This window comes from Benincasa hispida, chromosome 1, assembly GCF_027475165.1.
Source record: "Benincasa hispida cultivar pf3 chromosome 1, pf3_genome.v1.1, whole genome shotgun sequence".
Classification (NCBI taxonomy): Eukaryota; Viridiplantae; Streptophyta; class Magnoliopsida; order Cucurbitales; family Cucurbitaceae; genus Benincasa; species Benincasa hispida.
The window spans coordinates 10,845,677-10,859,654 of record NC_143478.1 but is presented as its reverse complement, the minus strand read 5'-3'; the positions used below and the strand labels follow the sequence as shown (position 1 = coordinate 10,859,654).

Below are 13,978 nucleotides of genomic sequence, written 5' to 3'. Positions count from 1 at the left end.
AACCGAGTCTTAAACCGCCAGGAGGTCTTCATCGTCTAGCAAACGCTGCAGGTAGACGATCGTTTAGCATGCACTAGACAATAGAAGCATAATTAAACGACCGCGTAGACAACGATGAGGCTGCGAAGCCTGATCGTCTATGTGATCATGTAGCGCGATGACAGGTAAACGATTTACCTTGTGTTACTAAGCGATCATTTAGTCAGTTACAAAGCGATGAAGCTTGCTAACCTAAACGATCATCTAGTGTGCGCGTTAAATGATACGCGAGCATCTCATCATCTAGCTGATGCGTGCAACAAGGTAAACGATTTACCTTGTGATACTCAGCAATCGTTTAGTCAGTTACTAAGCGATGAAGCTTGTTGACCTAAACGATCGTCCAGTGCGCACGCGCGTTAAACAATCCGCGAGCATCACATCATTTACACAACATGATACTCAGTGATCACGTACCCGATCGTCAAAATGATACCATCAACTCTTGATCGCATATCCCATCATTTAACTGATGCGTTCAACAGCGATCGTGTACTCCATCGACTTTATGATGCGATCAATAGCGATCGCATACCACATCTTTTGCACGATGCGATCAACCCTAGATCGCCTCCTTCCTCAAAGAACCACAACGCTTGCCCAGAACGTCTTCAACGAACGACTCAAAACTTCAAACAAACTTTGAATACAGACTCGATAACGATTATTAATGCCCAAAAACGCAGGGGCCTTTACAAACAATCACAAATGTAAAAGGATCTAAATCAAATCGATGCTAATCATCCCGAAAAAATCCATTAATCCCGCACATCCACAACAAATTTAACCATTAAATCAGTGTATAAATGCACCCACCAAGAACGTAATTATCATTTCGTTGCAACATATGAAATCGGAGTATCAGAACCTGGCTCTGTTACCAGTTGAAGGATCTCTTACCGAAGAGTTCCATGAGCGCGTTTGGATCGTTCCGATCTCACCGTGGCCGAAATATAACATTATACATTCATATGAATAGTTATGCAAACAAACATTAATTATCGGCATGCTATGAACAACAAAATAACAAGAGAATGAGTGCCATACCAGTTGAAGACGTTCTTCACACTTCGAAACTCAACGCAGCGGAACCCTCCACACGATCTACCAACACCCAGCAGCAGCGTCGACTATAGCAGCACGAACAACCGCACGAACACGAACGTTGTGAAAAAAACACCACCAGAAAAGAGCTCTGGGTATTCTCGAAGTGAGAACCCAAATCATGGTCTTTGATGAATTTGGTAGAGGAAGGAGGGAACACGAATCGTGTAGGCGATAAGCAAGTGGGAGGGGAAAAAACGCTATCACATAGCAAAACACTTAGCGTTTAGGAAAAGGTATATGATCGTTTAGCAAAATCGGCACACTATATGATTGTTTAGAGAAGCTATGCAATCGTGTACGAAATAGTGTCCGATCGTTTAGGCGTGAGGTAGACGATCATTTAGGCAGAGATGAGCTATCGTATAGTTTCTCGATTTTCTTAAGCAATCGTTTTCTTTTCTACCAACGCGCGCTCTTGCGAATTCTTTTAAATGATTGATCAAAATGAAAACTATTTTCATTTTAATTCAGGGTTACAATAACCGACTCATTCCCACTAACCCACATCCAAACGTGAATTTTGGCTTAATTATCATATAATCAACCAATTAATTAATTAATTAATATAATCATATTATATTTTTATCCTATAGTTTAATATCACATATCTACTATAGTATTTTCTCCTCTACTTGATGTAAATCATATTTATATCTAATTTCCTCCTAAACAATGTATCTCATACATTTAGCCAATTATATCATATATAATTAACCAGTCTAATTATATCATATATAATCGAACTTCCTCTTGTCAATTTGAACATTTCAAATTAACCCAAACACTAGTTCTCGACTTTATCCAAGCTACCTAGGGGACCTAATAGACCTGTGGCTCGAAGCTTCAACGGTCCGTGAATTGCTGACTAAACTCTTTAGCCACGAGATCCACCATCTGTTAACTGTCAAAAATTCCATTAAAGACCAACAGCTGAACTCTTCTTACCACAAATATATTTCTGTGTCCATCGGATATACCAATCATGAGTACGATGACCCTTCACAGATGCTCATAAGTACAGCTGGGTCAAATTACCGTTTTTCCCCTATAGTTACATCCCATTCTTTAAGTACCACTAATTCCTCTAATGAACAATACCACATAGTCCAACTATGTGTGAACACCTCTCGGGCCAAGAGAAGGTGTGTGGCACCACATCGTTCAAGCCCCGGAATCAACCCTTAAGGGAGCTATCTATCTACTTACCCCTACCTCGGGGAATGAGTGAATTCCATCTTGTGTAGCTGAGTTCCCAGCTCTCAAATCAGACGAATCCCCAAAATGGTAGGTTTGAATCGGCGACCTGGCCACTCGCACCCATACAAATCAAAGGACCACCCTCAATGGCAGGAGTTCTCAACTCACTCAGGATTGAGGTCGTGTTACCTATGGTCATCCTAGTGAAGTGAAGTCTTTGTCATGAACGGTGTTATATAAGGAGACGCTAACACTTCGTGGTCAGGTCTTATACAAACTCTTTGTATAGGATACACCCACTCGCATATCCCAACACGAATGATCAGGATCAGACGATCTGTGACAAGTCACAACACTTGTGACCATTCCACCAAGCAGGTCGCATCCGTAACGTTACCAAGATAAGGTTTCCTTCTTATATCCATATACTACAGACCATTTTGGTTATCGCTCAAGACATGATCCACTTGTATGTCACCACATACATGCTTGAGTCACATACAGATAACCAGAGATTTTATGTTTATTGGTTTGTGGTAAAGCAAATAAAATAAGCAACTGAGCAAAATACAAGATGTGAAGTAAATATTATATATTAACAACACAAGCGTTCATACAAACTGTTTACAAACTACAAGACACAAGACTTTAGGGTATCAACCCCAACAATCACCTTTACTGATGATTATTCAAGGTATGGGTATGTTTACTTAATGCAACATAAGTCTAAAACCCTTGAAAAGTTCAAGGACTATAAAGCTGAAGTTGAAAATGCATTAGATAAAACAATTAAGAACAATTCGATCTGATCGAGGTGAAGAGTATATGAGTTTGAATTCCAAGACTATTTGATAGAACATAGAATTGTATTTCAACTTTCAGTACCTGGTATACCTCAGTAGAATGATGTATGAGAAAGAAGAAATCGAACCTTGTTGGACATGGCTCGGTCTATGATGAGTTGTGCTTACTTACTTGATTCGTTATGGGGTTATGCAGTACAGACTGCAACCTATATTTTGAACTATGTTCCATCCAAGAGTGTTTTTGAAACACTTTTGGAGTTATGGAATGACCGTAAAGGTAGATTACGCAATTTCAAACTGACCCTTTATGAAACTTCTTAAGAACATTGCATGACTTCTTTCAATCTTTTGGCAATGAGGACATTGCCGCATTTTAAATTTGAGGGTGCGGTATTCATTTTTGACCTTGCTATTTTTAGCCTTGCTTAAAAAAAAAAAGTTACAATCGGATCCTACTCGTAGTTGGATATCCGCATGACATACGTGGGGGCAAGTCAAAACGAAGGTAGAAATCGTGATCAACACATAAATAAATGACCGCAACTCCGCTGCCAAATGGGCATGAGTGTAGTCTGAGAAAGAGCGCCTTGATCATAGTTGGATGTCTGCATGACACACGTGGGGGCAAGCCAAAACGAAGGCGAGGCACTTGGATCAGCGCAAGGTCAAAAGAAAAAAAAAATAATGTCTAAAATACGTAAGGATAAAAAAATCATTCAACACCCCAGTGAAAAAGTTTTTTTTGAAATAAATCATGCGATGTCCTGAAATCTAGTGAAGTCTTTTTGAAGGTTAGACTTGCGGTCCCTAAATGTTAGAAATATTTTAAGAAGAGACCTGAATAAGAATTAAGAAAATTTCGGTGTACAGGATTTGAATAAGGCATCCTTGAGAAATCTAGGAAAAGAGATTGCGGTCGACTTTTTAAAGGAAATCTTTAGCTTATGCTTGAGGACAAGTATTGTTTAAATTTGGGGGTGTGATAACAGGCAGAAATGCACGTTATTACAATGCTAAGTTATTAAACAATGCAGGTTTGCGTTGATAAAAATATACAAGATTGCGCCCAAAAAGAATTAAGTTCACAATATTGCGGTCGCATGCATCCATCGCATTAAAACAGTTAACTTATGTATTTGTGCAGAATATGCGTTGACGCAAGGTGGAAAATGTAATCCAAAGAAATCAACGGCCGAGCGCAGCAAAAGATTACATTACTGCAAGGCTATGCGGTGATTTGCGCTCGCAAATATCTGCTCAAGAAGGTTGCCGCATAGAGCCAGCGCAACTTGGTGGGCGCATCAGGGTGAAAAGCGTAATAAATCACGATGGGACAGAAAGTTGATGACGGTCGAATTAAGTTGACAAGCCGTTAACGAACTACTGTAGCAAGTACACTCAACTTTTCGTTGACAAATATTCGGTGCATCAGACAGAGAATTAATGCTATCCCATCAGTGCAATCATAAGAGAGAAGAAGTTTTTCACTCCGAAGCTCTATAAATACCAGAGGCCACCTTCAGTGAAAGAGTTCGTCTAGTTCACGAGTTAGAGAATTTTCCCCTTCGTTAGAAGTAGCCTTGTTCTTAGTTTTTCTTTTATTTAGAAGGTGAAAGCACGGGAAGTGAGATTGTACCGAGAGATCGTTCCGGTGAACTTGGAAGATTATCGGAAGCGTCGAGATCAGAGAGAATGCCAACTCCTATGGAAGCAGGAACATCTTTTGAGCAGAATAGAGTTAACAGTATAAAAGCCTTGGGAAGCAAGGAATTGCTACCAGGCTCTCTATCCTTATCTTCCATTGTCATTTTGTACTCTGAACTTATCTATAGAAATGGAATTTAGTTCTTTATATTTGTTCACTCTCTGTTTATTACGCATGAGTAGCTAAATCTGTTGAGAAGCACTTAGCTAGCATAACTGGGGATCTTCATTCTATGCGATTATCTTGTATTATGTATGCGTCATTCGTCCATTAGAGATACTCGGGAGGGTAGTCTAGGGATAGAATCTAGGCTCGGGAGAGTCATATTAGAAACGTATAATCAAGAGATAGAAGCTTAGGAATAAGCATTGTTTGCTATTAACGCATCGCATGCATCCTAGAGATAGGTTATGATTGTATGCGGTCACCTTGTCTTTGTGTACATCTTGCATCATCACATAGGCAAGAAGTAGAGACTTAGGAATAAGCTCAATGGACATTATCGCATTCATCGCATGCATCCTAGAATTAGGAGTTACCGCATTTGCATTGGAAAATAATTTATTGTCCCATAAGTGTAGCATGATCGCATAGTTTGAACACATTTTCAGGAAATGCTAGCTAAAGACCTTCTCAACTTGTTCCTCTACATACTCAGTGTATCTGCCGCATAATCAATCTTTTCTCAAATCCGCCACATACTTTTTACACCACAAACAACAACCCAACAACTCTTTGATTTATTGGTTACCGCAAAGTCATCTAAAAAATTACTACCGCATATTATTTTCCTTAGTCCCTGAGTTTGACCCTAGACTCACCAGGAAACTCAGTAAGATTTATACTTGGATTCTGCTGAGAAAACTTGTTGCACAACGCATTTTCCATCACCGCAATTCCTTTCATTATATCATCACATAAAATAACGCATCAAGTACCTAGCTACAGGAGTACTCTTGATATACTCACTTATGTGAATGTGCAAGTGGGGGCCAATTCTTGTGAAATGTTATGCAAATTCTCTAGAGCGTTCACTAAACTGGGATACACATGCTAAGTCTTAAAACACGGGATTTCGAACTACACCCTAATAATGTTGGACGACTTCTTTCTTAGGAAGTGCAACAAGTACTTAAGTCATTTTTGTGTGTGAGATGTTGTTAGAGATAGAGTTCAAAACGAAGAATTACTCTAATATATTTTAAATAATCTTCACTATGTAAAGGTTTAAGTCGCAAGAAACTTTTGCTTATGTATAGTGTTGTACAGACTGATATTGCTTGATGAAAATGTTTTCTTGTGTTTTTAAAATTTTCAAGTGGAAAATTGTTGGTGAAAATTTTTTATTTTTTAAACAAAAGAAAAAGAAAAGTGGAGAATCTCACATTAGTTGGGACAACAAGAAGATGTCTCCTTATTTATTCCTACTTTTTATGGTGGGTTTGGGCCCCAAGAGGTACCCACGTTTTAGAAGGGGTGACAAGGTAGACAAATGAGAGTTTGATGGTCTTTCCACACATGCGCGCTGCCGTCAGTCTATCTGGTCGAGCGAGGTGTGGCGTGTGGTATAATAATTTGTTACCATTAGAAAAAAAAAATTCTCTTTAATTCAGTTTTTAAATTCCTCTAGGAAAATCATTCATTTTTGTCAGTCTAATAATCATTAGTTTTTTTTATCCGTTAACACGCGCATGTTACTCCGTTTTGTGCGTTCATTGTTGGCCTTCAAGGTCTTTTAATAAACTGTGTTTCGATTCTTCGAAAATACATAATTTTGAAAATAATCGCAATTCTTTTATGTTTTCTTTTTCAACCGCATGTTTTTTTCCCTATGTTTTCCAAGCACAATCTAGAAGGATGTGAACATTTTCGATCCATTTTGAGTGCATTTTTTATCGAGACAGATTTAATTTAGGTTGTTTTATCGTGGTGACAACGTAACATTCTTTCGAACTGCTTGCATAAAGGGAAGAGCCACGCAACGCCTTAAAGAGGGAGTGATCCGCGACTCAGCCTTTCACAAGTTTTTTGTTTTGTAGGTTTTGTTCGCTACTGCTAATTTCTAAGCTTCCATTCCAGTCATTTTTCGCCGGGTACCCGTCCACCCATTTTAACTTTGAAACCCCTCCTCCCCCAAGAATGCCATGGAATTCTTGGTTTGGATTTCCCACTACAAATAGAGAACGAAATGGGTCTTCATTCAAATAATTTACAATATCTTATCCAAAAAATTGAATCGACAAAGTTATCGGGATACAGAATATGGTCATTTTCAAGAAGCTTAGGAATCGAGAAGAGAAGAAACGAGAAACGGGCACTTAAAGGAGAGAGACAAATTATTGGGATGCCGAATTCTTGAACTACATCCATCAAAAACGGAAAATCACATCTAAAATTACACAAGCGATGGGTAGGCGGGTGGAAGAAGTTCCATTCTCGTAGGAGAGGAGAAGTTGTTGGAAGAGGGATTTGGTGACTCGAAGCACAGATTCATAGAGCTTTTCGTCGAGAAGATTTCGAGGTCGATCCGATGGGAGGCCGTCAAAAATTGATTCGAATTGAAAGGAGGGAAATTGAGTGGCAAGGCGAGTGAGATGGTGGATGTGACGGTGGTTGTTGAAGAAGGTGACTCGAAGATTGCCGTTTCACCGATTCATCAGTGAGAAGAAAACAACAGGAACAAACGAGCCCTTCTACCATCTCTCATGGATTAATTTGGAACATCAAATGATTTAATTTAATTAATTAATTAAGTAGGGAAAGGAATACTTTTCCATTACCTTGGCAATCAATCACAATGATCTTACAATAGAGAAAGACTATAAAATGTGGTTTTCCAGTCTTCTTCCTCTAAAGCTTTAAAGCACTCGCGTGTTACAGTAACATTTGAAATTTATCCAATAATCAAACACTCGCATCTGTATTATTAGTATTACAACTGTTTACACAAACCCCAGCAAAAGCCTAAGCAATATGTGGACACTTATAAATCTTAGCAGTCAGTTTCCTCCTCTTTTCCTAATACTTACAACTCACAACTCCAAAACTTCTACTCTTCTTACTTGACTTACTCAGCTGAAATACTGGGTGCCTGCATAACTTCCTCACCCCTTTTCTCAAACTTAGCCAGTCACTTGTTTCATATCCACTTTGTAATGCCCCGACTCCATATCGAACCGGAGTACTTCTTCCAGAAGCTGAATGGTATTGCTCTTCTTCTTCTTCTTCGTCTTTCTCTTCGAAGCTTTCAAATTTCCCCCCGGAAGTGTAGTCAACTCTATCGAAACTGATACATCTTGCGTCATCGATTGCAGCACTAGCAATTGTATTTGTCAGTCGATCAGTGGATTTTTCACTGGTTGAGTTTGAAGGTTTCATATTGATCTTGGGGTTGGGAGGATCCGAGCAAGAGGATGGCTGCCTGGCCTCTGATTCTTCCCTTTCTTGGAGGATCTTGAGAATAAGGGTCTTTAACAAGTTCATTACTTGTACAGCATGAATTAGTGCGGTCAAAGGATCAGCCATCTGCACCAGATTCAGAGAACTGCTTTTTAGTTCATAAGAGTACCCGTAGTTGTGATATTGCTAGCTTAATAGAAAGAGATGAATGATCATCTGATTTGAGGATAGATTTTTTGTGTACTTGTATCAACCAATGATAATTTACAAAATAAAATAGGGAACAGTTTATGAGTCTCCCACAAACATACAGACACACCTGAGTCATGTTTGGTGCAAAAACCATCGCAATGTTGCGTGCATTCATCTTGTTGTATGTTTCGTGTTGCACGACATCTGCCATCAAATTGATAGCCCAGTCAAGGATAGCAGCTTCCATGGGAGGGAGTAGTTTAACAAGTTGAGTGCAGTCTTCCTCTGTGTTGCAATGCATCACTTGTTCTGGGGTTAGTGAATCAAGCACACCTGTAGGAAGTTCTCTGAGCCATGCCTGTAGATGAGACAAAAACCAACTCTATTAAAATCATACAAAAAATGATAAACACAAGTAATTTAATTTGCAGATCCAACTTTGGTAGAAACCCTTAAAGAACAATCTTCCAAAATCTAAACTTCTTAAATGGGACAAAGGGAGGTTGGTTGATGATATCAGTTAAAAGAATACCTTGATCAAGCCTGCTAAACAGTGAACGTCAATGCCTCGTGGCACTACGCCACTGTTTAGTTCCTTTCGGACAAACTCTTCCTGACTATTCTCAGCATTTATTCGAAATATTCCTTCTGCCTTCAATAGTGACAAAAAATAGTTATAGTTAAAATTTGAATAGTTAAGTCAGCTAAAAGTAAGAACCATGTAAATGTCTCAGCAAACTAAATATAGTAAATATCTATACATACTTTTAGACCTCCCTCTGAATACAACCGCTTTTGCATCATAAGAAGGATTGTCGGTACACTATTTCCTCTGTCATCAAAAGAACACTGCATTGACTTGGCAGAAACTCCGAAAACGCTAGCACTGGATGACAAGAATGAGATTGAGGAATATGAATGATTAGTTAGCATAGGGGGAAGTAAAGAGATTCCAAATTGCATTTAGAAATGTTTAAAGTTCTACTCAAAGACAAATCTCTGGAAGTATTTCAAATCATACAGTAGCTGTATAACATGATAGTATCAAATATGTACATTAGAAAAATCGATCAAGAGTTCAAGCCAATTTAACAAGCTCTATTCTTCGTTGAATGGAATAGAAAGCGCTCATCAACATGTAACCTATTATTAAGTTCAACACAATATCACGCAAGACTGACTGACGTTACGCAATCAGCATGTTTAGAACCATCCATCCTTCATTAACAAACAAATTCCCTTTCCCCATATCTCACTACTAGTCTTCTATTTCCATTCCTGTTGAAAATTTTGCCTTTAAGGGTCTCATATTCCAAAGTATAATATTTCTCCCCTCCTCTATAAAAACCAAGCTCAGAAAGCGAAGGATTCTTTGGATGTTTTGCAGGATAAAAATCGAGATAGAGAAACACAACACATGGACATTCCTTGTCCTAGTTGTGATGTTAGGATTTATTTAACTAAAAGGTTCTGCAAAGCAGATTCTATGTTTAGCGAAAGGCATTCTAAAGCAACCGACCCTCTTTGGAACTTTGGAATGCCTTCCAAACATCTTCTGTCGTGGTCCCTCAAAAGCTGCAACTTCACTTCACATCTAGCTTTGAGATCGCACGTATTCCAAGAAACATCAAGAGATAGAAATATGACAGATGGTAAAAGTGAAAAGCTAAACATGAACCCAAAATAAACGTAAAATTCAAAGTTCCCAAATGATTTCATTAACAAGAAAAAGAAACACCAAACCACCAAAACCGATGAAACTGAGTAAACTATGAGTTCCCCTCTTGGATTTCCCCCTTTTTGCCTTCAATTTGACTAAAATTTTCAGAACTCCTTCAAACTAATCAATTCAAAGTTTAAGCAGCCAAAAGAATCACTTATTTCCAATTCAACTACAACCCCATTTCCAAAAACAGTCATCCAAATTCTATGTATAGAAGAAACCAATTTCACAAAAGTGCTCACCTGGCGCTTGGCACTCTGGTTGGCACCTCAGGTTCGAATTCTGTAGGCAAACCCAGAAACCCATTAAACCTATCAAATGTAACATGGGAAACATGCCTCACATTCACAGGCGAGCTAATATCCATGGAAGAAACATCATCTGGTTCCACACTGCAAGTAACCAATGATTTCCTCAATGCCGTTACCAAAATGTCAAGTATCGGAAACTGATTCCCGTTATTATTATGCCTCGTAGCTCCCTCTTGCTTGTCCTCATCGCTATCACAGACTGAATTTCTCAAAACCAAGCCAAACCCATCTTCATTTACCCCAATCCCAACCCCATCTCCATAATAATCGTCATCTTCTTCCTCTTCCTCTTCCTCTTCCTCTTCTTCCTCCTCATCATCACTGTCATAATAAGAGCTCGGCGGCGGTGGCGGCGGCTTGAACTCCGCAACTCTGACGTGTCCGCACGATTTGGATCGAAATAAACGAGTCATTGATGCTTGAAAACAAGTAAATAGATGAAAAATAAATTGCGGGTTGTTTTTATTTCTTCAGAAAAACAAACACAGAGAGAAGAAAAGAGGGTTTGCTTTGCTTGGGAGTGAAAGGAAGAGGATGACGATGGATAGATGAATGAATGAACAAAAGATTTAATGGGGGGAGAGAGAGAGAGAGGAAAAAATGGAGGATAAAGACTGTTGGTTTGCAAATTTGTAATGGAATTTTTTGTTGGTGCAGTTTGGTTGTGAATTGTGATACATAAGAGTGTGATTATGTTTTGGAAGCTTTTATGAGTGTTTTTTCTATACATTTACAGAGTGGAAATGGAGGGGAAAAGAAAATTAGCGGTATTTGGAATTGGGTCCCTTTGCTTTGAATCATTGCATTTCATGTTTTCTTTTTTCTTTCAATTTCTTCTTTTCATTTTTGATGCTATGGACTTCCAAGTACAAACCTGTTGGCTGTCTCATTAATGGCTTTCTACAATATCTAAGAGGATAACTACATTTGTATTGTATAACCATTCCAAACACTCTCATCTTTTTTTTCTTCTTTTGGTCTTCAAGCTTGTAATCCTAAATCATGATGTGTACTTAAATTACTTCTAAAAAAAATGGATAATTCCGAGAAAGTTATAAAATTCCATAAACAGTTCATATGGTTTGATAAAATATTTATGTAGGGATTATTTAGATGGGTTTTATCAAATCATATGAACTAAATTCTAATTATAAATGATAAAGATTAAATTCTAACTTAATTTTTTTTTTCAAATCTTTAGGACCAATTCTGCAATTTAACCAAAAATATATAAATAAATAAAAAATCATAAACTATTCCGTCCCAAATGTATTAAAAGATATGGAAGGGGAATTTTTCTTTTTGGGGAAGAGACAGCAATGCATGCATTGTGAAAGAGGATTTGGATTTATTATGCATCAAGTGAATCTGAGTAAAGGTTTGATTTTTTTGTAATTATATTTGCTTTGTGGAGAGTCACATGGCCACATGGGTTGTGGTCCTTTTGGACCCTTCCATTGTTCCCAACTCAAAACCCTAAATCCCAATGCCCCCCCTTTTTTATCTCTCTCTATATATCCCAAAATAAAAATCACTTTCAATTTTTTTTTTTAAAAAAAAAAACCCCATTTCTATTTAAATTTGACCCCACACCTATAATTATTGATTAATTAACTAACTTTCATGTTATATGTCAATTGATTTCTTTTGTTGGAATTGAATTGTATGATTGATTATTGCATGTCAACCTCTCTTTTTTTTTTTTTTTTTGTTGCATGCATACATATAATTTTACCTATCTATTTGTACTAGTCAAATTTCGTTGATTAAACATTTATAAAGTAATTGAAATGTCTTAATTAGTCTTTTTCGATAAATATGGACCCAAGTTTTATATTGGTTAAAATGAGAGTTAAAATACTGAATCTCGGATTGAAACGTTATATTTTTATTCTAGAAATTTATACGATCTTTTAATTTAAAATGGACATAATCATATAGAAATAAAGATTCGGGAACTAAATGCTTTAATCATTTTTAGGCTTAGAGCCCAAAATGCAAACACTATCTAAATTTGCTTGGAAAAAAAAACATGTAAAAATACTTTGTTTTTTTTTTCCTTTGGAGCTTGCAACAAACTTTTTGCCCATTTTCTTTTTTTTGCAAGAAAAAGGCAAGAACAAATCTTGTACTATTATGCAAATATAAGAATCAAAATGATGTCTTTTTTCTTAAAATATAAAATAAGAATAATGATGATGATGATTTATAATGATTGTTATTTGTCCATCCCACTTACGTTATAGTACAGCAATAACTTTATTAAATAATAAAATCAAAGAAATAGTAGATTTAACTATAAATGAAGAGGTAAAAATATTTTAAAATTAACTTATTAAAACCAAACCAGATGTCATTTTAATTAAGTTAGCTCAGATTGACTGACTAGTATATGCACCAATATTCGACCTAAATTTGAATTATAGTAGAAAAATGTTATACTTTACAATTTAATTTAAAAAAAAAAAAAAAAAACCTACTCATTAGGCCATTCCAAATTTATCTCATTTATAAAATAAGGTTTTTGCATGTACTTCAATTTTTTTTAAAAAAAAAAAAATAAGTTAAATACTAATTTAGCTCTTTATCTTAAAGCGTCTTAAATTTAGTCTTTATTACTAATATATTGATAATTGATTCGTTTTTTAAAAAAGAAAAATATTATTTGTTAACATTTTTTACTATAAATTTTGAAAATATAGGTTTATATATGAGTTGTTTTCAAATATAGAAATCTAAATCAAAATATTTACAAATATAATAAAATTTCACTGTTTATCTGCGATAGACACAGATAGTAGTTTATTACAGTCTATTGTGATCTATCGTAGATAAACTGTGATATTTTACTATTATTTGTAAATATTTTTAGTAGTTTTGTTATTTTTAAATAATTTTCTTTCATATAGTGTATTTTTCTTGTACAAAAGATGTTATTATTTAGACAATTTCAATAAAAATTAACTTGAAATAGTAAAATTAAGATTTATTAAATGTAGATCGACAAAAAAATGAGTATAGTACAAACTCGTCCTCTCTATTTTTACCCATGATAAAAGTATAGGGTGGAGATTGAGAGAGATATATGACCCAAGTATGAACTTTATGTGGCTTTCTTTAAATATCAACTGTCAAATTTATTTAATAATAAAATAATTTATTTATTTATTATTCTAAAAAATGAATGTACATATAATAGATGGATACATAATGGGGAAGTGAGAAGAGTGGGGCAGAGTTGTAATTAGTAGACACATGACATTAAATTAAATTAAATTAAAAATGATATTGACACGTGAACCCGGCCGGAATTGTCACGAAATACAGTTACCTGTCAGTCCTCCTTCGCCACCGCATGATGTTGATCACACGCTCTTCCCCACCTGTGGTCCCTCACGTGGTCCCCTCTTATTTTTCCTATTTTTTCCATTATTTCACATCCTAATTCTCCAAATTTAGTCTACGTATTTTTTATTAATATAGAAAGAAAAATGGTTGA

At 36.3% G+C, this 13,978-nt stretch overlaps 1 protein-coding gene across 1 annotated transcript; it reads right to left on the bottom strand.

The window, feature by feature from the left end:
* Positions 1-7,603: 7,603 nt before the first annotated feature.
* LOC120067207 (rho GTPase-activating protein 3-like) lies at positions 7,604-11,349 on the bottom strand. The gene is made up of 5 exons (XM_039018713.2): positions 10,411-11,349; positions 9,211-9,331; positions 8,978-9,097; positions 8,573-8,803; positions 7,604-8,379 (listed from the first exon to the last, which is right to left on the bottom strand). The coding sequence occupies exons 1-5, from the start codon at positions 10,890-10,892 to the stop codon at positions 7,873-7,875; spliced, it is 1,461 nt and encodes a 486-aa protein (XP_038874641.1). The 5' UTR covers positions 10,893-11,349; the 3' UTR covers positions 7,604-7,872.
* Between the last annotated feature and the right edge of the window lie 2,629 nt (positions 11,350-13,978).